The sequence below is a fragment of the Tursiops truncatus genome, chromosome 17 (genome assembly GCF_011762595.2).
Source record: "Tursiops truncatus isolate mTurTru1 chromosome 17, mTurTru1.mat.Y, whole genome shotgun sequence".
NCBI lineage: Eukaryota > Metazoa > Chordata > Mammalia > Artiodactyla > Delphinidae > Tursiops > Tursiops truncatus.
This window is the reverse complement of record NC_047050.1, coordinates 17,732,650-17,758,547: the sequence shown is the minus strand read 5'-3', so window position 1 is coordinate 17,758,547 and position 25,898 is coordinate 17,732,650. Positions and strand designations below refer to the sequence as shown.

Genomic DNA, 25,898 nt, shown 5'->3' with positions numbered 1-25,898 from the left:
CAAAATCTAAAAAAAGGCTTAGACTCACAGATATAGAGAACAAATCAGTGGTTACCAGTGGGGAGAGGAAAGGGGGCAGGGGTGAGATAAGAGGCACAAACTATTACGTATAAAAAAAGCTACAAAGTTATATTGTACAACATAGGGAATATAGCCAATATTTTATAATAACTATAAATGGAGTATAACCTTTAAAAATTGTGAATCACTATATTGTGCACCTGTAACTTATATAATATTTTACATCAACTATACTTCAATTTAAAAAAAGAAAGAGGACTTCCCTGGTGGTTCTGTGGTTAAGACTCCGTGATCCCAGTGCAGGGGGCCCAGATTCAAACCCTGGTCGGAGAACTAGATCCTGCATACCACAACTAAGAGCCCGCATACTGCAACTAAAGATCCTGCACGTGGCAACTAAGACCTGGCGCAGCCAAATAAATAAGTACATAAATATTTTTTTTAAAAAAAGCATAGGAAGAACACTGACATAAATCACAGCAAGATCTTTTTTGACCCACCTCCTAGAGTAATGAAAATAAAAACAAAAATAAACAAATGGGACCTAATAAAATTTAAAAAGCTTTTGCAGGGCTTCCCTGGTGGCGCAGTGGTTGAGAATCTGCCTGCTAATGCAGGGGGCACGGGTTCGAGCCCTGGTCTGGGAAGATCCCACATGCCGCAGAACAACTAGGCCCGTGAGCCACAACTACTGAGCCTGCGCGTCTGGAGCCTGTGCTCCGCAACAAGAGAGGCCGCAATGGTGAGAGGCCTGCACACTGCGATGAAGAGTGGCCCCGCTTGCCACAACTAGAGAAAGCCCTCGCACAGAAATGAAGACCCAACACAGCCAAATAAATAAATAATAAAGCTTTTGCACAGCAAAGGAGACTATAAGATGAAAAGACAACCTTCAAAATGGAAGAAAATATTCACAAATGAATCAACGGACAAAGGATTAATCTCCAAAATATATACACAGCTCATGCAGCTCAATATCAAAAAACCAAACAACCCAATTAAAAAATGGGCGGAAGACCTAAATAGACGTTTCTCCAAAGAAGACATACAGATGGCCAAGAAGCACATGAAAAGATGCTCAACATCACTAATTATTAGAGAAATGCAAATCAAAACTACAGTGAGGTATCACTTCACACCAGTTAGAATGAACATCATCAGAAAATCTACAAACAATAAATGCTGGAGAGGGTGTGGAGAAAAGGGAACCCTCTTGCACTGTTGGTGGGAATGTAAATTGATACAGCCACTATGGAGAACAGTATGGAGGTTCCTTAAAAAAAACTAAAAATAGGGGGCTTCCCTGGTGGCGCAGTGGTTGGGAGTCTGCCTGCCAATGCAGGGGACACGGGTTCATGACCCGGTCTGGGAAGATCCCACATGCCGCAGAACGGCTAGGCCCATGAACCATGGCCGCTGAGCCTGCGCATCTGGAGCCTGAGCTTCACAACGGGAGAGGCCACGATAGTGAGAGGCCTGCGTACTGCAAAAAACAAAAAACTAAAAATAGACTTAGCATATGACCCAGCAATCCCACTACTGGGCATATACCCAGAGAAAACCTTAATTCAAAAAGACACATGCAGGGCTTCCCTGGTGGCGCAGTGGTTGAGAGTCTGCCTGCCGACGCAGGGGACACGGGTTCGTGCCCCGCTCCGGGAAGATCCCACATGCCGCGGAGCGGCTGGGCCCGTGAGCCATGGCCACTGAGCCTGCGCATTCGGAGCCTGTGCTCCGCAACAGGAGAGGCCACAGCAGTGAGAGGCCCGTGTACCGCAAAAAAAAAAAAAAAAAAAAAAAGGCACATGCACCCCAGTGTTCATTGCAGCACTATTTACAATAGCCAGGACATGGAAGCAAGCAAATGCCAATCGACAGATGAATGGATAAAGAAGATGTGGTACATATATACAATGGGATATTACTCAGCCATAAAAAGGAATGAAATCAGGTCATTTGTAGAGACGTGGATGGACCTAGAAACTGTCATACAGAGTGAAGTAAGTCAGAAAGAGAAAAACAAATATATATTAACACATATATGTGGAATCTAGAAAAATGGTACAGATGAACCAGTTTGCAAGACAGAAGTAGAGACAGAGGTAGAGAACAAACATACGGACACCAAGGGGGGAAGAGGGAGGTGGGATGAAATTGGAGATTGGGATTGACATATATACACTAATATGTATAAAATAGATAACTAATGAGAACCTGCTATAGCACAGGGAATTCCACTGTACAGTAGAAACTAACACAACTTTGTAAAACAACTATACCCGAATTAAAAAAACAAAAAGTACTTTTAAAAAAATAAAGTGGAAAAAATAAATAAATTTAAAATGGCTTAGAAATCAAAACTTTTTGGAAGTTGATTACAAATTTTTCTTGTGAAACCTGAAATGAGTGGGTATGAGATTGTGTAGTGTTTTTTAAAATTTCATATGCTATAAACATTCACATATTTCAGTGCTAAATACTAATTAGTTTGGTGGGGTGCGTTGTTATTATTTTTATAAAATCCAGAAAATTCTTAATTTTGAAACATCTGGCCCCAGGAATTTTTACATAAGGAATTGTGAGCCTGTGTTGTTTTATACAGTCATTGTTTAGATTTACTTACATATTTACGTATTTTTGCTTCCTATGTCTTCTTGCATCTTTCACCTGTCATTTAGGATTATTTTCCAGAAGGAAATTAAGATTTATTGTTTAGCTGCTCACTGTTGGTGGTAAACTCTGTTCTATCTGAAAATACCTTCTTTTCACCTGTGTTCTTGAAACTGTATCTAGTTTTGCTAGGTGTAGGAGTTAAAATTGTCAATTATTTTCACTTAGATGAAAGATAAAATTCCACTTGTTTTCTAAATCATAGTATTATCTGACTTCAATTATTGCTCTTAAAATGATAACCATCATTCTAATTTTATGTATCTTTGTAGGTAATCTTCTATCTCTAGTTTTAAGATTAGCTCTTTTTCAGTTGGTGTTCTGTACTTTCACAGTGATATGTGTGAGTTTGGGATTCTTTTTATTTATGCTGTTTGGAATTCATCCTGGACTTGGACTTGAGGATTGATGTCTTGAACAATTCTGGGGAATTCTCATGCATTATCTCTTCAAATGTTGCCTCCTATTCTCTTGTATTCTCTTTGTCTCATGTTTTCACCTCTGTTTCTCTGTTACATCCTGGAAAAAATTCTTCAGACATCTTCCTAGGTGTTAATTCTCTCTTCACCTGTGTTTAACCTATCCACTGAGTTTAAAAAGGTTTTTTTTTTTTTATTTAGATACATTTCACATGCCATAGAATTCATCCACTTAAAGTGTACAATCAGTGATTTTTTTTTTAGTATATTTACCCAGTTGTACAACTGTCCCCATTATCTAATAGAAAATTTTCATCATCCCCAGAAGAAAACCTTGTACCCATAAACATTCACTCTCCATTTTCTTCCCATCTGCTGGCAGACACCAGTCTGATTTTTATGTCTATAGATTTGCCTCTTCTGGGCATTTCATGTAAATGGTATCAACCTATATGTGGTCTTCTGTGACTCACCACTTTTACTTACCATAATGTTTCTGAGGTTACTCCATGTTGCAGCATGTATCAGTACTTCATTCTTTTTTTTTTATGGCCAAATAACATTCCATTGTATGAATACAACAGATTTTGTTTACCTGTTCATCAGTTAATAGACATTTGGGTAGCCTCTATTTTTTTCTGTTATGATTAATGCTGTTTTGAACATTTGTGTTCATGTTTTTGTGTGGATATGTTTTCTTCATCCATTGAGCCTTTAAATCTAATTATATAAGGAATATACTTCTACATTCTTGTTGTAAAAGAGTCATAATATGACAGTATATAGTGTAAACAGGGGTGTCCTCTTTCTCCTCCATTTATGCTGCTAGGAGGGAACTACTATAAAATAGCTGGATGTGCTTCCGTCTCTCCCATGTGCGTTTATATGACGTTTCTATAAATCTCTTGCTTTTGTTTTAATATAAAGGAATTATATGTATTTTTGAGGCTTTTTTTTTTTTTCCATTTCAGTATGTTTTGGGATTCTTCTGTTGTTGTTAGTACACAGAGATCCACATCATTCTTAATGGCTGTGTAGCCTCATTTCCATATGCCATAATTTGTATAATTATTGTTAGACACATATATTGTTTCTGGATTTTGCATACAGTGAAGCAGTCAACATCCTTATTAATTTTTTTTTTTTTTTTTTTTTTGTGATACACGGGCCTCTCACTGTTGTGGCCTCTCCCGTTGCGGAGCACAGGCTCCGGACGCGCAGGCTCAGCGGCCATGGCTCACGGGCCCAGCCGCTCCGCGGCATGTGGGATCTTCCCGGACCAGGGCACGAACCCATGTCCCCTGCATCGGCAGGCGGACGGACTCTCAACCACTGCGCCACCAGGGAAGACCCTTATTAATTTTTTAAAAAAGCATTTACCGAGGAAAAACATTTGTCAGGCACAGTTTTGAATGCTAGGATTACAAAATAAGTAGACCATAATCTCTGCCTTAGGTTGCTCACAGTTATATAAATGCTACAAGAACATTAAGTAAATTAATTGGGGATCTGGTGCTTTTCCAGCTAGGAAGATAGATTTTTATTGCATCAGGTATTTTATGCTATTGTCTTCTGAATAATTTCTCATTTGGTTCTTACTACTTTTTAAAGTATTTTTCTAAATTCTGAAAAGACAAATTGTTGCCTCAGTGGATAGAAATTATATTCCCCAGGATTTTTTTTTTTTTTTTTTTTTTTTGCTTATGTGAGTTGCCTGGGGCATTTCTTCCTTAACCACTTGATTAAATTCTTGCCTAAGGTTCTCAGCAGGAATTCAGACTCAGACCCATGTGGGTGTCTGCTTGAGATTTTGACATTTCATGGGAGACGTTTTTTCCTTCCTATACCCATTGCTAAGTTCTAAGCAGGTAAATTTCATTGTTATCTCTTTCTGTGCCGTTTATCTTATTCACTATTACACTGAGGGGTCATAGTTTTATGCAGGTCTTCCGAGAGATTCCTCACTTTTTGGTCTTGTCCCCCTTGGGTTTGGTACCCCCCTTGGGTTTCGCAGAAAACCCCAAAGTGAAATCCAACCCTGATCCTTTGAATATTTCAAAGTTCGTGTGTTCGCTTTGTTTTTGTTTTCTGTGGAATTATTCAGAGTATCTACATTGTGCTGGAAATAAAATTTTGCTTAGTCTTTAAAGGCATTCTTCCTTTAGCTTTCATTATACCACGGTCCTGGTTTTTCTCCCCTTTGATCACTCTCTTTTTGAACACTGCTGTACCCTGAAAGCATGTAGAGATTATTTACATATTTGTCTCTCTTTTTAGACTGGGGGCTCTTCACAGACAGGACTCATTTAGTCTTGTCATTTTTTTGCATCTCAGTCTGATTTTTGAAAATGTTAGTTTAATTTTAAATTTTTTATTCTTTTGGCCATGCTGAGCAGGTTGTAGGATCTTAGTTCCCTAACCACTGATCCAGGTCACTGCCAGGCCCCCGGCAGTGAAAGTGCCGAGTCCTAACCACTGGGACACCGGGGAATTCCCCAAAATGTTAGCTTAAAATAAGAATGAACGCCTTGATTTGTTGAAGGCTTTCCATTTCCTAAAAGGGGGAAAAGTTTCAATAAATAAATGTTAGAATTAAGGGCTATAGAAGTATACTTAGGAAAAAAGTATTTTTTTCTTAATTTGCATGAATCAAATTCTATCTTATTTTAAAATAAGGTAAAATCATTTCAGTGCCGTGTCATCTCACCCTGAAAGAAGAAAAATGTTGTAATTGTTTAATGTTGTTGGGGGGAAAGTAGTAATTTATTAGTGAAATGATGTTAATGTATATGGTATTCTTATTATTTTTTCTATCACGTCCTCCTATTGTTAACCTTCCACCTTTAGTTGATTGTTAGATGAAATTAGAGAAAACATGTTGGACATTTTATGTACAGTTGCATTAGCAATCATTGTTGTATAGCTCTACATTTTTAATGTTTTCCCCACTCTTGTTTATATTTCTTCCTACCCTAAATAAGGATTTCTACCCTTTAGAATAGTTTCTCAAAGTGTCAGTTTTAAATAAAATTTTGCAAGATGTGAGGCCTAACTCTCCAACTCCTTAACTTGCTCCATTTTTCATCACATTTTAATATACCATACACTTATTTGTTTTTGTTATTATTTATTAACTCCCTTCCCTCACTAGAGTTTAAGCTTTACAGGGCCAGGAATCTTGTCAGTTTGTCCATTGATGTACTGCCATTATTAGTATCTAAGAGGGATATATTCTCTCCTGGTTTTGATTCATAACCATAAGAGTATCATTTAAATATTTTGTGGCTTCGTTTCAACATATATTAGTGTGGGATGATACTTACACAGATACATTATTTAGAAGCTGAACTGTTTTATATATGAATGAGCTTTCTAGGATGCTATTTAAAATACTTAGTCTAGAGGCTTCCCTGGTGGCACAGTGGTTAAGAATCCGCCTGCCAATGCAGGGGACATGGGTTTGAGCCCTGGTCCGGGAAGATCCCACGTGCCCCGGAGCAACTAAGCCCATGTGCCACAACTACTGAGCCTGCGCTCTAGAGCCTGTGAGCCACAACTACTGAAGCCCGTGCGCCTAGAGCCTGTGCTCTGCAACAAGAGAAGCCACCACAATGAGAAGCCTGCACCCCGCAACAAAGAAGCCTGTGCCCCACTCACTGCAACTAGAGAAAGCCCACGTGCAGCAGCGAAGACCCAATGCAGCCAAAAATTAAAATAAATTAAAAAAATTTTTTAAAAAATACTTAGTCTATTTTTCTTTTTTTTATTAAGAACATTTCATTGAGCGTGGTATTCTTCATTAAACACTAATGTTCTCTGTCATACAACTGTAGTAGTATTTTTTTATACAGTCATACCCATCATCCTCAGCTGTCTGAAAAAGCAAAACTTGAACTAATATATAAGCATGAGCATTGATGAAAATGATCGGAAGCCGAAGAGGTAAAGATGGCATCACTGGGATGACACACCATGTTTTAGCACTGTGCTGCACATAGTGTGGTCTGTGGACCTGTTACGGGGCTGTGCTTTTCATTTTATGAGGACTTGGAAAAATTGTACCTAATTTCTCCAGTTAATTTCAGTGGGGGAGTATAGTATGGTTTAAGAGCAAATGAAGCAATAAGTGTTAGCCAGTGTTAAATGCCAGCACTGAAGATTGGTTAGGATTTGTTACACGAAAATAATGTGATATATTCACCAGAATAAGTAAACCCTTTTGCTTGGTAATGTATGGTGGGGCTAAGGAGGGGGAAACAGCAAATAAAAGAGAAAGAAAAGAGGAGAAAGAAAGAGAATGTCAGTGACTAGAGGTTAGATACTATGACAAGTTATTGATAGTCAAAGAGCAGATGACAGTTAAAAAAGTGAAAACTGGGGCTATCAAGCTATCAGAACTATATACTGAAGGATCATGTGGGCTTGTAGACCTCACTGTTGTCTGAGGATGTCACAATAGAGTAATCATTATTTTTAAAAAAAACCTTTTTTTTACATCTTTATTGGAGTATAATTGCGAGTAATCATTATTAACAGACTAAATTATGTACAATACACATAATGTCAGGGATCTGTATTAGAGTTCAGAGTTTTACCATGTTGATTTAAAATTTTTTGGATATTTAAAAGTGTTAGTCTTCATTTTATCTCATTTCCTGATCATGCCAACACATTCAAACTTGGTTTAACATTATGGGTCTATGTTGGGACAGGCATTGATATTATCAGTTGGGGGAAATGGAACAGGACTGATTAGAACATAGTGATTACGTGTTTTTGTTTTTGTTTTTTTTCTTTTTTGGCTGTCCCACACGGCATGCGGGATCTTGGTCCCCTGACCAGGGATCAGACCTGTGCCCCCTGCAGTGGAAGTGTGGAGTGCAACCACTGGACCGCCAGGGAATTCCCATAGTGGTTACAGTTTTTAAAGTGATCTTTAAATTGCTTTTACTCTTTTGTATAAAAACTGTATCTTGGGCTTCCCTGGTGGCACAGTGGTTAAGAGTCCGCCTGCTGATGCAGGGGACACGGGTTCGTGTCCTGGTCCGGGAAGATCCCACATGCCGCGGAGCGGCTGGGCCCGTGAGCCGTGGCCACTGAGCCTGCGCATCCGGAGCCTGTGCACTGCAACGGGAGAGGCCACAACAGTGAGAGGCCCGCGTACCACAAAAAAAACCAAACTGTATCTTGAGCTTTCCGAGGACTTTAAATCTCAGAAGGCTAAGAGTAATAATATATGTGTCTGTTTTATTCTGTTGGCCTTTTTGTGTCCCCACACTCGACCTTTGCTGTGAAGCAGCTACTCTAGTGATTCTTGGAGAAGTGGTAGTGGAGAAGAGGAAACGTTAAGCTCCTGGGCAGCCTTTTCATGTTACATAAATACTCTCCTCGACCCCTATAGTAAGCACCAGTCATAGGGAAGAGGAAATCTCAAGAATAATCCCTCATGTGTACTGAAGTGGGAAAAAGTTTTAGGCACTGAACTTGTGTCACTCTTAAGTGCAGGGTCACACATCCTAGGATGTTGTTGTAGTCTAGAGATTCTCAGCCATCGTATGATGACGTACAGGAATGCCATTCAACATCTTGTTGATAATAGTTAACTGCAAAATTTGTCAGTGGTTTTCTTACCCCCAAAAGTAGTAAATTTCAGTGGATTCATATCACTTAGATTCATTTGCATTCATGAGGAAGGAGAAAGGGAGGTCTGGCTGGACTATAGAGCCACTGAAAAGCCAAGCCAGTTCTGAAAGTGTTAAATCTTTTTTTTTCATGGTATTTAGGTATATCAGGATCTTTTTTACTGAGTATATAAACCCACTTGGATCTCTTAGAAGAGCTCAAATTCCTGTGCGTTTTCCAGACTTGAGCCAATGCAAGATGAGGGCTAGATAGAATTTTTAGGTTTACTCTAGATTTGGGATGCTTTAAAACATTTAGATTCTGGGCCTGGCCTTTTTGTCTTGGAAGACAGATGTACTGCTGTACACAGTCTGGGAATAAAGTGCATATTTATTGATTGAGATCATGTATCGCCGGGTACGTGTTAAATATTGAGAGAACAATCATTTTAGGCATATTAAATTTACTCAGAAAATTAATTTTTATTTTTCAGGTGGTTCTAGTACTTAAAGAGTTAGGAAAATCAAGCTTTTTTTTTTTAAGTGGGTTATCTACTCTAGCCACTTTTTAAAAAAAATATTTATTTTATTCGTTTATTTGGTTGCATCAGGTCTTAGTTGCAACAGGCAGGCTCCTTAGTTGCAGCTCGCCAGCTCCTTAGTTGTGGCATGCGAACTCTTAGTTGTGGCATGCATGTGGGATCTAGTTCCCTGACCAGGGATCGAACCTGGGCCCCCTGCATTGGGAGCGCGGAGTCTTAACCACTGTGCCACCAGGGAAGTCCCCAGGAAAATCACACTTTTATTAATAACATATATCATACATTTTTTAAATGCACAATTTTTCCCCTACTTTAACATATCTGAAATCAAGATATGTCTAATCAGTGGTGTGTAATTGTTTAATTGGTAGCAGTTTTCCTTTCCTAGTATTACATAAAATAATAGTGCATCTTATGATTGATTGTCTAAGATTCAGAGAACCATGGTACGTTTGTAATATATGTAATTAATTTTCCCATACCTCTCCGATTTAGGGACAGACAGGGTAGTATTTGGCTATGAACCTTTGGAACTGTTAATTTTTCAGCCCCCTTAGCTCCCAGTAGTTTGTAAGTAGTTCTGCTTCTTTACTTAGTTACCTTCTGCACGTTATTTTCCAGTTATCTCAATTCTAGGCTCTCATTTTCACCACTGTCTAGGAAAGCAGCCAGTGTTGCCCTGATGGTCTAATAATCCGGTGGTATCACTGCTTTTGCTAGTGTTCTAATGCACGTGTTTCTCATCTACTTTTGCTAACGCTTTGTCTTCAAAGTTAGGAGGTGAATGCTTCCTCATGTGATGATAGCTTTCTGTTGATAGATGCTACAAGGTATGATCTCTAAACACATGGTGTTATCTCTAAACAGTTACGCTAGTTTTTCACATTCTCAAGTGAGTATGAATTTTCCTTTATTTTTACATTGAACTCTTTAAGTCCTCCTTTTTTAGCTTCTGTGTTCATATTCAGGGTTCTTAGAACCAGTTTCTTAGAAGAGCCAGAGGACCCTTGAGGGACCTGTTTGCTTACTTAAAGACACTTCCTGCCCTCTTTAATGATTATTGTTCCGGGAAGGATCCCTAAGAGTGAATTCCCTGTTTCTATGAGCCTGCCAGACACACTGTTTGACCTTCTACTCTTTTTTTTTTTTTTCCCGGTAAGTTTTATTAGTACACTGGTAAATCATTAGTTTTATTAGTGTGCTTAGTAAGTACTCGTTAACCCCCCAAATGTTCGTCCTGCTCTGTCTCTTTATTGCAGAGGATGTGGATGTGCAAGGTAGTTTATTGCCTGATAGCAGAGACAGTAAGGGACTGGCATGAATTGTCTTTTTAATGTAGTGACTCCACCCCTCAATTAAAAAACGTGCTCCAGTGAATGTCTTGGATTCTGACCTGTGATACTGAAATTGAAATGACGAAGTGGATGATAGCCCCTTCTAATGGGGAGAGGTTGGAGCAGAGGTTCTGTATTAATCATCTTGCGCTGTGTGACACATTACCCCCAAATTTAGTGATTTGAAAGAACAAGCATTTATAATCCCATGTAATTCGAAGGGTCTTGAAGCAGAGAGCTGGATTCTGGCTTGAGTTTGCAGGCAGTATACTGGCCCCAGCTGTGGTCATCTGAAATCTTGGCTGGAATTGGAGATTCCAGATTGGAGATTCTTCCAAATCATCCATGGTTATTGGCAGGCGGCCCTAACCTTACCGCGTAGGCCTCTGAATTGGACTGTTCACAATATGGCAAGTGATTCTAGAGAGAATGACCCAGATGTAAATCATAATCTTTCATAACCTCATCTTGGGAGTGATATACCATCATTTCTGCTGTATTCTATCGGTTACACACACCAACTCTGGTACAGTGTGGGAGGGAACTACACTAGGATGTGAATACCAGGAGGCAGTTACTTGGAGATTGTCTTGGAGTTTGGCTATACCACAGACCCCTTTCTTTGTGGACCTATAATAAGTAGTGTCAGGGTGGGGAAAACTTTTCTTTTTCCACAGTGCTCTTCACCGTTATCTTCAGGAGACCAAGGAATAGTTACACCAACACGATTCTTCTTAACTTGCCTTTATATCCTGTTTCAGTTGGTAGCTATGCAAATCGACCTTCCTTTATATCTTAATTCAATAACAAGGGCTGTCTTCCTTGTCTTAGTAAAGTTTTCAAGATCTGGAGAATTTCCACAGCAGTGTTTCCCAAAATGTAGTCATTGAAAGGAGACTCTTCCAAGATGCCCTACACTGAGAGGATTCCAGTACTTTTGGAAGCCTGTATGTTGTCTTCCTCCCCTTAGAGAATCATTGTGCAAGTTCGTATATCAGAAGTCTCTGAGAATTCCTGCTTTAAAAAAAATCCTTTTTTCTTTTTGTTGTTGAGCCCAGTGTTTCTGAAAATTTACTTGATCACAGAACCCATATTTGTTGACAGAAGTAGAATAAATCAAAAACCCTCTTCTAACATAGACACTTATCACAAATATAATCCTCCTTTATTCAAAACAAATTGTTTATGCAGCTTTATTTCTATATTTTGGATAATTAAAATTTTTCTAAACTAATTTTCAATTTGTAATTTTGCATTTTAGAAGGCAGCTGAGGTCAGAAGTTGCAATTAGTTGGTATCTTATTTTCCATGTTACTAGCAGTTATGATATTGCACCATCTGAGGAAAAGTTTTCACTTTTGGCAATTTAAAGAGCCATTGATTCTCAGCAAAGAAGGGAGGAGTTTTCTATTCTGTAGTGTTGTTAGATGGTGGTAAGCTTATTTAAAGGCATTATGAATTGAAAAGATCTAGAAACATTGCTGTATTGATAGTAATATTTCATTGTCTAGAAAAATCAGAAACTAGCTTTTAAGTAGAGAGTTGTTTGGAGTTCTGAACAGAAATCCATGCTTGTGTGCTTTAATCCAAGAAAAGATGTTCATTAAGAATTTTTATAATGTTACGTGCACTTCTAATAACATTGGTTATTTTGTTTTTAAACCTGTAAATTATGGGCTGCTGTGGTTTTTGTTTTGCATTATTGTATACTGAAAAAGAATGTCCACTGATGATAACAAGGGAAGAACTGAACAATAAAAGCTGTACAAAAAAGAATGCAAATACATAGCCATTTTGGGGCATCTAGTATGTGAAAAAATAACTTTATGTATCTCAGGCCCTGGTATGTTATATTCTGGTGTTGAAAGATTAAATTATATGTGAATGATCCTATTTTAAGAAAATAAACAGGGGCTGTAAATTGTAAATTAAAATTATTTTAAACTTTTTCAAAAGACTTTTTAACTTAATATAGTTCTTCTCGAAAGCCTGTCTGTCTGAAATGATGCATTCTTTAAGGGTTATGGAGAACTGTGGTTTTTATAATTGAAAAGCAGTAAAGGAAACCCTGCTAAAACTTTTAAGCATTTATAACCATATAACTTTAATGGAGTAGTTTTGAAGTTTTATAGGTAGCTGGCTGCTTTTCATAACCACTTTACAACATCTAAGTTTACAAATATATTTAGAAATATTTGACAATAGATTGTGAGTTATAGGACAGGCAATTAAAAATTTGAGAATTAGGCATGTAAAATATATAGAAGATGTAAGGGGCTTGTAAAGGAAAAGGCGTGAGCATTTGGACGAAGTTTAATCAAGGATTTCAGACTGTGTGAATACAAGTATATTATGTTGTAAGGGAAAAATGTACAAGTTATTATTGATACTCTTTTCTAGAAACGACTACAGAAAGAACTGTTGGCTTTGCAAAATGACCCACCTCCCGGAATGACTTTAAATGAAAAGAGTGTTCAGAATTCAATTACACAGTAAGTGTTTAAGTTTTAAAGTACTTGTTTGTTTTTCTTTTGTTATCCATGTAATATATGAATATATACTCATTTTAAAAATACAGAATTATTTTCTTATTTCATCCCATTCTCTTCCACCAAGAGGTAAGTACAGTAAACGGATCTTATTCTGTGCATTTATATATACAATTTCACTTTATAAAAGTTTCCTGCTAATGAGGCAGCGTTTAAAAACTTTGGTCTGACTTTGTTATGAAATGTTCTTCACCTGTAATAGAGCAGTTTGGTATGAGGTTATTTATCAGACTTTTCAAAAACATTTAAGGCTCTGAAGAGAATGACAGTCAAGAGGTATCTCTATCCCTGTCCACTGAACATACTACATAGTTGCTTTCTTTACAGAAGGGTAGCTAAATGAATGTCAGACTCTTAGCATTCTCATTTAATAATAAGAAACTTTTCCATGAGGATGAAAAAGTGAAGGGTAGAAGGAGGACATAGAAGTATTCTCTAATTTAGCTCCTTCCGTGGGAGTGGAGCAGAAGTCTCTTCCCAGGTATGTGCCAAGAAGAGTAGAAATATGGGTCCCCTCTGTTAAAAATGAGCATTTGAATTAGTTTAAAGTGTTTTCAAGAGTATCATCCTAAGATTTCACAACTCAGTGTGGTCTATCCTTACCACTCCTTTGATCTAACAGTTCTGTTAGACAAGGGTAAATGTTCTAAAATGGGAAATTTTTAAGCAATTGACTCTCTCCTTAAAAAAAAAACTCCAAAAATGTAAAAGGAGTAGAAGCCAACAAGAAAAAGTTTACTATAGACCAACTTGTAGGACAAACTGAACAATTCAAATATTTAGTGATATTCTGGGTCCAAAGAGCAAAAGTGACCAAAGCTCTCACAACAGGGACATATTTATTTTCAGAAGAAACGATTTTGGTTACCTTTGACTTTGACATTTGAGTCAGTACTTAAGACAGGAGCCAAGCTTTAAGAACAGGAATATGAAGAAAGGGTATGTTGATGTTTGAATGGATATACTGATGTTTGAAAATGTAGTATGGGGGACTTCCCTGGTGGTCCAGTGGTTAGAATTCCATGCTTCCACTGCAGGAGGCATGGGTTCGATCCCTGGTCTGGGAACTAAGATCCCCCATGCTGTACAGCACAGCCGAAAGAAGAAAAAAAAGAAAATGTAGTGTGTATTACTACATATTATAGATACTATAGAGTATCTAGCTCTATAACGATCTCTTTGAAACGTTGCTGGGTTCTCAGTTGACTGAGCAGTTTTAGATTCACTGCCAAATGAGTGGAAGGTACAGAGATTTCCCATGGACCCTCTGCTCCCACACATGCCATAGCCTCTCTAATTTATCAGCATCCCCCACCAGAGTGGCACATTTGTTAGAACTGATGACCCTACACTGACATGTCATAATCACTCAAAGTCTGTAGTTTACATTACAGTTCATTCTTGATACATTCTATGGATTTGGACAAATGTATAGCGACATGTATCATCATCATGGTGTCACACAGCACTTTCACTGCCCTAAAAATCCTCTGTGGTTCATCTATTCATCCTTCTGTCCCCTCCCAGCAACCACTGATCTTTTTACTGTCTCCATAGTTTTCCCTTTTCCAGAGTGTCATATAGTTAGAATCACACAGTGTGTAACCTTTTCAGACTGGCTTCTTTCACTTAGTAATATTCATTTAAGGTTCTTCCATGTCTTTTCATGGCTCTCAATTGACTTTTCATTTATCTCAAACAGAATTTAAAATGGAGCACACATTTAGAGTATAAAGCATTTGTTCTATATGATTAAACAAGTGACTGTTTTTTGTTCTATATCATTAAACAGGTGGATTATACTCCATTTTCATCTTTTTCCTCTTTACCTTTGTTAACCTGCCTCAGAATATCCTATAAGAGCTAGCCCTATAGTTTTCAAGGAAGTAGGTACCAATCGTTTCCACTTTCAACCTTTATTTTTTTGGGGGTGGGGAGGAACTACACAACACAATGATTTATAAAAAGTTAAAGGACCATCTTACGTTTTTAAAATTGAAATATTTGTATAGATATTTCTACCACAAATTATAACTACTGGGACTTCCCTGGTGGTGCCGTGGTTAAGAATCTGCCTGCCAGTGCGGGGGACACGGGTTCGAGCCCTGGTCCGGGAAGATCCCACATACCGAGGAGCAAGTAAGCCCATGCGCCACAACTACTGAAACCACGTGCCACAACTACTGAAGCCCGAGTGCTGTGAGAGCCTGTGCTCCACAACAAAGAGTAGCCCTGCTCACGGCAGCAGTGAAGACCCAATGCAGCCGAAAGTGTAACTACCAAAATAAACAGCATCTTTGCTACAGAATAAACCTGTCACTTAGAGATGTTTGTCAGGCAAGAATTTTTCTTTTAAAATAATTTACTGTAAATGAACCACAAAAGTTTTATTATCTTTGGACTATCTTCCAGGATATGAAAATAGACTTATAAAAATTAGATCTTGGGAATTCCCTAGCAGTCTAGTGTTTAGGACTCCCCTTCCACTGAAGCATTATCTCCAAAGTGGATGAACTACAAATCAAAATTTTTTTTTAATAAGTTTATTTTTGGCTGCATTGGGTCTCCGTTGCTGCACCGGGCTTTCTCTAGTTGCGGTGAGTGGGGGCTACTCTACGTTGCGGTGCGCGGGCTTCTCATTGCGGTGGCTTATCTTTGTTGCAGAGCATGGGCTCCAGACATGCGGGCTTCAGTACTTGTGGCTTGTGGGCTGAGTAGTTGTGATGCACGGGGCTTAGTTGCTCCGTGGCATGTGGGATCTTCCTGGACCAGGGCTTGAACCCGTGTCTCCTGCATTAGCAGGCGGATTCTTAACCACTGCGCCACCAGGAAAATCCAAACCAAATATTAATCTAGTTGAAAGAGATGCATATAGTTAACAGGAAATAAACACTGATTTTAAAATACTATTGTATATATACTTTTTCCTATTCAGTTCTTTAGTTTCTTTAATCAGGCCACGGCAGAAGCTGAAGCAAAAGATAGACATCAGAGCAATCAGAGATAGGGCAAAAAAGAATGTTTTGGTGTAACTACTGACCTATTTTGAAAAAATTATTTATTACTCGGGGAATTCCCTGCCAGTCCAGTGGTTAGGACTCGGCACTCTCACCACCACATCCCAGGTTCAGTCCCTGGTCTGGGAACTAAACTCCTGCAAGCCGTGCAGTGTGGCCAAAATAAAGAAAAAAAAAAATTGTTGTTTAAGTGGGATTATATGGGATGGGGTATATGGGTAAACGAAGATGATGAAAGCACGTTAAGCTTTTTGGAAGACAGTTTGGTAGCATGTAGACCTTAAAAAATAATGCGTATCATATCCTTTCACCTAATAACCTATACGCTGTCCTAAGGAAGGAACAGAGATACAGAAAGATTGACTTAGAACTAATTAAGTTGGGAAATGGTTTCTCAGTGTAGTAAAGTAAAATGGCACCCCTTGAGTTACAGTCCACAGACATCATATCGTGTAAGGCAGAAATTTTGTGTAGTCATAATTGCCTTTGAACATCCCTTGAGAGAGGCTGTATTGGTATATATCCTGTATTAATATATCCAACAAAGCTAGTTCTTCCTTCAGAGAGGCATAGATGGCTGTTTCTTTGATTAGGAGCCATGAATGTGTGAAAAATACCTGTTTTAAACATTAGAATCACAGAACAATGGATATTCACAGGAGGTTAAGAAGTGAGACTTCTCTCATCATCCTTACTCTGGGGCATGTGTGCTTGTGACTGGAATTGTGAACATTGATGATTTGAATGTAATGTACTTTAAGTGTACACCTAATGCAGCTCTACTGGACTTGGAGTCCATTGATATAGAAACTGCAAAATGACTAGAGTGAAATGTACCCTAAAAACTTTAACAGTGATTATCTTTGGGTGATTTTTGTTTTATTTATGCTTATGTAAATTTTCTGTAGTGAACATATGTTACTTTTTAAATTAGGAAAACGTTGTTTTAAATTATCCTGCATGATGTTGAGAAGTATGCCTTCTTTGACCTATCTCACCCATATATTGCAAGGTGTCTTTAAGATCTTAAGAGCTATGCTTGGATAGGTCACATGTCAATTTATGGTATATTATGTGTCCTAAGAATTGCCTTATAAACAGAACGAAAGGGCACCGAGAAGTCCTGTGATTTTTTTCTTGGACTGTCCCAGCATAGTAGGTGGGAGTGGGCGGTGGGGCTGAAAAGGAATGTTCATGGCTAGGAAGGACCTAGTTTGGTGGGGGTTTTTTTGGTTGGTGGTGGGGGTTTTTTTGTTGTTGTTGGTTTGTTTTTTGGCTGCATCATGTGGCATGCGGGATCTTACTTCCCTGACCAGGGATCGAACCTGTGCCCCCTGCAGTGGAAGCATGGAGTCTTAACCACTGGACCACCAGGGAAGTCCCTGTTTGTTTGTTTTAAATTTAACTTTAGTTGATTTACAATGTTGTGTTAGTTTCAGGTGTACAGCTTCAGATTCTTTTCCATTATAGGTTATAAGATACTGAATATAGGTCCCTGTGCTATTATACACAGTAAATCCTTGTTGTTTATCTATTTGATATATAGTGGTGTGTATCTATTAATCCCATACTCCTAATTTATCCCTTCCCCTCCCCTTTCCCCTTTGGTAACCATAAGTTTGTTTCTTATGTCTGTGAGTCTGTTTCTGTTTTGTAAGTAAGTTGATTTGTATTATTTTTTTAGATTCCACATATGAGAAGTATCATATAATATTTGTCTTTCTCTGTCTGACTTACTTCACTTACTATGATAATTTTTAGGTCCATCCATGTTGCTGCAAATGGCAATATTTCATTCTTCTTCGTAGCTGAGTAATATTCCATTGTATATATGTACATCTTTTTGTTTTTGGTTTTATATGTATATATATTTTGAAGTATAGTAGATTTACAATTTTGTACCTATCTCTGCTGTACAGCAGAGTGACTCAGTTATACACAGATATACATTCTTTTTTTTATATTCTTTTCCGTTATGGTTTATCACAAGATATTGAATGTAGTTCCCTGTGCTATACATTAGGACCTTGTTGTTTATCCATTCTAAGTGTAATAGTTTGCATCTACCAACCCCAAACTCCCAGTCCATCCCTCTCTCTCCCCCTTCCCCCTTGGCAACCACAAGTCTGTTCTCTATGAGTCTGTTTCTGTTTTGTAGATAGGTTCATTTGTGCCATAGTTTACATTCCACATGTAAGTGATACCATATGGTATTTGTCTTTCTCTTTCTGACTTACTTAGTATGATAATCTCTAGTTGCATCCGTGTTGCTGCAAATGGCCTTATTTCGTTGTTTTTTATGGCTCAGTAGTATTCCATTGTGTATATGTACCACATCTTTATCCATTCATCTGTCAATGGACATTTAAGTTGTTTCCATGTTTGGCTGTTGTGAACAGTGCTATGAACATATATAGTTCATAAATATGAACTATAGTTTGAATTATAGTTTTGTCTGGGTATATGCCCAGGAGTGAGATTTCTGGATCATATGGTAATTCTATTTTTAGTTTTTTAAGGAACCTCCATACTGTTTTCCTTAGCGGCTGCACCAATTTACATTCCCACCAACAGTGTAGCAGAGTTCCCTTTTCTCCACACCCTCTCCAGCATTTATTATTTGTAGGCATTTTGATGATGGCCATTCTGACTTGTGTGAGGTGATACCTCATTGTAATTTTGATTTGTATTCCTCTGATAATTGGCGATTTGGAGCATCTTTTCATGTGCCTGTTGGCCATCTGTATATCTTCTTTGGAGAAATGTCTGTTTAGGTCTTCTGCTTATTTTTTGATTGGGTGGTTTTTTTTTTGATATTTAGTTGTATAAGCTGTTTGTATATTTTGGAAATTAAGCCCTCGTCCATCGCATTGTTTGCAAATATTTTCTCCCAGTTTGTAGGTTGTCTTTTCATTTTGTTGATGGTTTCCTGTGCTGTGCAAAAGCTTATACGTTTGATTAGGAGGAAGGACCTAGTTTTAAAGAGAATAGGTTTTTTGTTTTTGTTTTTTTAATGCAGCTTTTGCATTATATTTTATTTACTGTGTACTGGTTCTGATGTCAGGAATGTACTAGGTTTTTTGCATATATAACGTGATGTATCTTTCCAACAACACTTCGAGGTGACTTTATTTTTAACTCTAGCAGTTAATTTTTAAAAATACCTATTTTACAATTGCAGTAGTTAAAACAGGAGAGGTAAAACAGCTTACTTAGGGCCCCACAGCTAATTAAGGGACAGATCTGTCTAATTTTACTGTAAAATATTGCCTCTTGGGTCTGTGGTTGCATCTTTTATTACCATATAAGGTATTTAGCGTGCATTGTGAAAATGAATGGCCATGTTCTTAAGGGTTTATATGTGTTCCAGCGTGATTGCTTTCAGAGAGTAGGCACATTTATTATTTTACATATTTCTAAGTCCATAATATGTGAGGTGCTCAACAGAACCCCAACAGTATATCCTCAATCTTCCTTTTGTTTCCCTGTATTTAAAATAATAAGTTTTTATGCCTGAAAAGTATAAGATTACAGGAATTGACCAGGTATACAATAATTATAAGTGGCATGGATATAATTAGGAACTCATTTTGCTTCTAAATTCTGCCCCGTCATCTTTGTCATAATAATCTCTATTCCTCTACCCACACTTTTTTTTTTTAAAGAACAAAAGATAGTTCTTGTTATAAGAATATAATTACAAACAGATTTATATTCATGATTGTTATATATGAAAACAAAGTAAGCTTACATAGATGCCATAGAAATCTATTTGGGGTTTTACTAAACAATTGAAACATAATGAGAGACAAAGGAAGGGCCTTCTAGAGCCTTAACTAGCTATCAGAGTAAGTGTACCGACGTCAAGTTAGCTTCCTTTTTCCTGTTTAGCCTTCTCTAGAATGCCGATGAGAAAATTGGTCTGATAGCTACACTCCTGTAGTCATTGCTGATACTGATTTCTCTCTTAGCTTCTAAAATAATTGATATCAGAAAGGCAATTGATTAGTTTGATGTTATCTATAAAATCTTTTCCATAATTGTAAAGATAGTCTGAAAAAATAAGGTAGCATAAATTGAATAGGAAGAGTGCGGGCTTTGGTGTCAGCATACCTAAGCTGGGTTTTATTTTGTTGTTTTTTCCGGACCTGGGTTAAAATTTGGCTCTGTCCTTTGTTAGCTGTCTCACCGTGATCTGGCTCTTTAACTGGAGTGTCAGAGAAGGAAACAGGGCCAGGGGTATAAATACCTACTCCTGGAATTGTTGGGAGGACGAAGTGTGTTGTTATACACGAATGACTCTCGTCCCAGTGCCTGGCATAGAGGAATACTCGGTGTTCTCTTTTCTCCTTCTCACCCCAATCCTTTATAACTGAAGTTTAATTTTTTTTTTTTCTATTCTAGGTGGATTGTAGATATGGAAGGTGCACCAGGTACCTTATATGAAGGGGAAAAATTTCAACTTCTATTTAAGTTTAGTAGTCGATATCCTTTTGACTCTCCTCAGGTAACAAAATGTTTTGCTTTTTAAATTTTTATTGTATTTTTGGATTATAGCTAAATTAGCGATTTTTGACTAAGTAAAAACTTATAAAAGAAATTCATTATAATTATGTGAATAGATTTGTTCCTTTATCTTATTTATAATATAATCAAGATCATATGAACATTTTACCTTATTAAGATTAGGGCTTTGCTGCTTTTGTGCTTCTGGAAACTTAAGACTGTTTCTTATCCATTCATGTTAAGCAGAAAAAAGGGATGGAAATCTAACACAGGCCCATGGGTTGTGGGAGAACTTAGCATTTGGAATAACTGGAGGCACGTCTTCCTAGATAAGATGATGATAGAATGACATCGTTAAGAGGCAGGTGCTTTTTGGGAAGGAGCACGTCTTTGATTTCGCATTGGCATGCTGTCTTTGCAGCCTTTTAGTATTGCACGGGCAGAATATATTATTACAAGATGTTAAATATCTAGACCTCAGCCCCAAATCTGATCATTATAATTTGAGGCAGAGTCAATTCAGTTAATGTCTTAAAACTTGGACAAGGGATAATGGGGGTAGAGAAAAAATTTTGAGAGCTGCTTAACTGTGGTGAATGATTAATCCTTGGAAGTTAGAGAAAAGGAGACTCTAGGATGAATTCCAGATTTCTGGCTTGGTAAGATGGGTAATGAATTACTAGTAGCAAAATGATAAGACAGGTGCCCAACTCTGTGTAGCATTGCTAGGTAATGAGGTGTTGTGGATAGTGAAATTTCCCAAATAACTTGAAATTCAACATGTGAGGTGCTAAAATACGCTATTTTTGAGGAAAATCGTATTTCATTGCTACTTTAAATAGAATATACCAAACAGCTTAATCAATTCTCTTAGCCATGTAAGAGTATAGATGGAAGTCAGTTATTGTATTGTGCTATAAATAAAGAGATGATTGTTTTAAGGCATAGAATTAAATGGAAACGGACTCCTTGAGTTCTAAAGTTTCCATGTGAGCAGAAAATTAAGAGGTTGGGGGCTCCTTTTTATCTTTATCATAAAAATAAGGCAAAGACGTATGTATTGTCATGACCTCTAGGCTTCTATAATAACCATGTGTAGACTGTAATCAAAAACCAAAGCAGATGTATTCCTTCTTTCCAGAAAATGATCTTCATTTTCTGTTGTTGGCTTTCAGCTTATCAGCATCATCTTACTGTTATTGCTTGAACCAGTGAGGTATCCACTTGTCACCTTCAACCTAAGTTCGTTGAAGGTATGTGAGGGAAGAATACACTCACCAGCTCAGAAACTTTGCCTAGGGGACTATTGGAGAAGGCTTACTCTGGGAACTCACAAATTTTTCATCAGAGGGAAATAATATTTCTGTAAACATGAAACCAAGTGAAAAGTGTTCTCTAAACTCTCAGTTTTTAATTCTAAATCAAATATCAAACTTAACCATCAGTTGAATTCCATCTTTAATTTTTCCGTAAGAACCATTGTAATAAATTCTATCATCTTATCTCATATTCCTTTTATCCTCCTTCCCTGGTTTTACTCCTGCTTGCTGATCTGATTTTGGTGTCCTCCAGGTTCTTTTTTTTTTGACATCATTATTATTATTTTAAAAATTAATTACTTATTTATCTTTGGCTACGTCGGGTCTTCGTTGTGGCATGTGGGCTCTTCGTTGCAGCATGTGGCCTTCTCTCTAGTTGTGACGAGTGTGGACTCAGTAGCTGTGGCACGTGGACTTAGTTGCCCCACAGCATGTGGGATCTTAGTTCCCAACCAGGGATCGAACCCGTGTCCCCTGCGTTGGAAGGCGGATTCTTAACCACCGGACCACCAGGGAAGTCCCGTCCTCCAGGTTCTTTATTCAGCGCTCCCTTTTTCTTCTCACTTTTTAAAGTCTTTAACCATCTTAAGCCACTGACTCCCAGATCTCCAACTCTGTGTACAGTCTCTTTCTGAGGTTTAATTTCACACCCTTGTTGGATATCTCTACTTGAACACCTCCAGATGTCCAAATTTAACACAGCTAAACTCAGTTTTTTCTAATAACAAAATAAAATAAAAAAAGAATTTTTTCTTGGGTTTCTGTCCACCTATCTTCTCATGTTAAATTTATTTCCTTTCCCTCACTCTTAAATGCAGTTTTTCAGATCCTTTCACAGACTTAAGGCAGTCCACCATTTTTCTTACCTTATCGTCAGCGCTGTGTGGTCCAAGTGTTCAGCTTTTATCTGGACTATTACAAAATAGCCTCTAGTTGTTTCCACTCCTAGCCGTCCTTTCACAGTGCTGTTAGGTTTATTTGAAGGTGCAGTTACCTCATTGGTTTTCACACATACATCCATCACCACCATCCCCACCCTTCTTGGTAAATCCTGTGATGGTTCTTATTTCCTGTGGAGTCAAATCAAGCTTAGCAGTCCAGTCCGTTTATGGTTGAGTCTGACCTGAAGCATTTTAGCCACACATTACCTCCATGCCTTCTACTGTGTAGTAATACTTGCGTCATACTTTGTTAATGTAACCATTAAGTAATGTTATCTCTGAAAGTGAAAGATTACACGTAGAATGATGTGGAAACCCTAGGGCGGTTGTTCCCAATCTTTTGGAATATGAGGATTCCCTTTTAACATCAGTTAATTTATATTTATATTTATATATATATAAAATATTCTAATATCCATGATTGAGAAAATAACAGACCACTCTGAGTCCAGTAATACTTTTAAATTATTTTAAAATTCTATTAATCACATCATCTGTATGATTATAAAATAATTATAACATGTCCAGTAATCAAAGCTTGATGTACATATAGATTTCAAGATTTTTCTGATAACTAAAACTTTCCAAAGGTCCATTGCATTGCTCTGGATAAGGGCAGTAAAATTCCCCATTCCCCAAAGATTTTATTTGTTCAGATGTGGAAGCATTGGCTCTTGTTAGGTAATTAGTCTTTCATTTTCCTATGCAATAAGCAGTACTAAATTTACCACTACTTACAAGAGTAGAATTTGAGGACATATCCGTAGAATAAACATCTCATTGTGAAATTATTACTTTTGTGTCAGTGAGATCTTTGCCTGTAAATGAGATCTGTAAGACTATACATAAAATTTATAGGCTGTGTTATTTTCTTCTACTAGTTATAATTAATTTCACATGTATCTCACTTTACAGTGAAAAGGCTACCTATGTAAAACACGGTGTTTGGCCCAATCATTTGCTTTAAAAGAAACAATAACAGGAACAAAAAACTTTCTCAGTTAAAATGGGAGCAGAGATGAAGTACCTTTTCATCACTGTTTTCTAGTAATGTGCACTTACCAACAGCCATACAGAAAATAAAATTCTTTCTATATAGTGTATTCTGTTTCCTTATGCTAGGATACAGGTAAATGGTTGGTTAATTTAACATGTATTGAGCATGAACTGTGTACTTTAGAGATGGCAGAGAGCACAGAAATTAAAAAGGAATTGGGCCTGACTTTAAAAAGCCGATAATCTGTTTAGTATTTGGAGAGATAGACATTTATTCATTCATTCTGTAAGTATTTACTGAGCATGTATCATAAGACAAACACTTTCCTAGGTGCTGGCAATTCTGTGGTGAACAAAGTGGCCCTCCAAAAACCCTCCTTATGTGGAGTTTGCATTCTTGTAGAAAGAGAAGGACAGTAAACAAAAAGCAAAATATATAAAGTATGGAAGATGGTGAAAAAACGTAGAAAAGAGGAGTCAGGGTGTTGCAGCATTGGGTAGAGTGATCAGGAAAGATTTCATGAGAAGGTGACATTGGGGCAGAGATCTGAAAGAGGTGAGTGCATAAGCCACATCAAAGGGGTGAGAGAAAGGGCAGGTGAAGACAAAATGCAATGGTCCTGAATCTGGAGCATGCCAGGTGGGTCCCTGGAGTGTTGTATAATCAAGAAGAGGAGAGTAGGGCCTAGGTCAGAGAGAGAATTGGGGCTGCAAGGTCCATCAGAAATTGGATAGGACATTTATAGCCCATCGTAAGAATTTTGACTTTTACTCTCAATGAGGTAGGAAGCCCTTGAAGATGCTGAGCAGAGGAACGACAGGCTCCTGCTTAAAGTTAAAAGGAGAAACTTGGCTGTTATGTGGCACATTGACTTCTGGAGGCACAAGGGTACCCCTATTGCAGTGATCTGGGTGAGGGGTGATGGTGATTTGTACCAGAAGGGTAGCAGTGGAGGTTGTGGAAGGTGGCAATATGTTGGACTTACTTTAAAGATGCTAAAAATATACTTGCCTTGATCATAAAGCTTTAGAAACACTGGGGCAAAAGAGTAATCACTTTCCCCTCACTCCTATTCCCCCTCCTATTCATGCCCCTTTAACACGAACCCTTTTGTTGTGTTGCTTCAAATTCCCTCGTTGCAGAGATCCAGAACTTATATTCATAGTGTCCTCATCCTTTTGCTCATGGTCTGATTCTCCCTGATTTGGGAAAGCTATCAATATTCATGCTGCTGATACATATTAGGGGAGAACTGAATTGAAAACTGTGCTAAAATTCTTATCCCCAGTCACTTTTGTCAAATATTTATCATTCATTTATGCTAGACTACCTATGTCATATATATTATTCATAATTAGATATTTGATTTAGTTTATTAAACTCTCTGCTTGTATGTTCAGTTTTTATAGTTGCCCTTTAAATATTGTCATCTACTGACAATTTTAATCAGAGAAAACATCCCCTCATATTGTCCCTGTAGAAACCTTGGTATCTATATTGTAGATTGGCTTTACAATTATAGCCTGTTTTGTATTGCTCATTCTGTGTATATTGTATTTTCACCTAGCTTGATACACCATGTTAGGTGTCTGACTTTCTCATCACTTCCAGAGCACTAGTCTGAACACATTAGTATGCCTTCATTGTGGTAAGATCTCAATACTGTGAGGTCATACAGTATTGAGCCTGAAGGCTTTGGAAGCCCTCAGGTATGATTACCATGAATTTCACGTTAGAAACAGTTAGCTAATATCCATCCTTTATATTGTTACTGTTGGTGGCTTTCAGTTTAGATTTTTTAGTACCCAAAGGTTACCCAGAGGTTGGCTTGCTTACAATTTTAGGTTGGATGTGGGATGTGCGAACTTACCTCCAAAATCATAGGGATCCTGAGCAGAGTTCTTTCTCCCATCTCACCTGCTCCTGAATTTGAGCCACACTGGTGGGGGATATTTGGAAATT

General features: G+C 37.7%; 1 protein-coding gene across 1 annotated transcript in view; it reads left to right on the top strand.

Annotated features, from left to right (window-relative positions):
- UBE2W (ubiquitin conjugating enzyme E2 W) overlaps positions 1–25,898 on the top strand; it is a 65,539-nt gene that overhangs the window by 28,207 nt on the left and 11,434 nt on the right. Inside the window, exons 2-3 of the mRNA XM_073794526.1 lie at positions 13,008–13,099; positions 20,578–20,680. Coding sequence (XP_073650627.1) covers positions 13,008–13,099; positions 20,578–20,680 — 195 coding nt within the window. The remainder of the gene's footprint in view (positions 1–13,007; positions 13,100–20,577; positions 20,681–25,898) is intronic.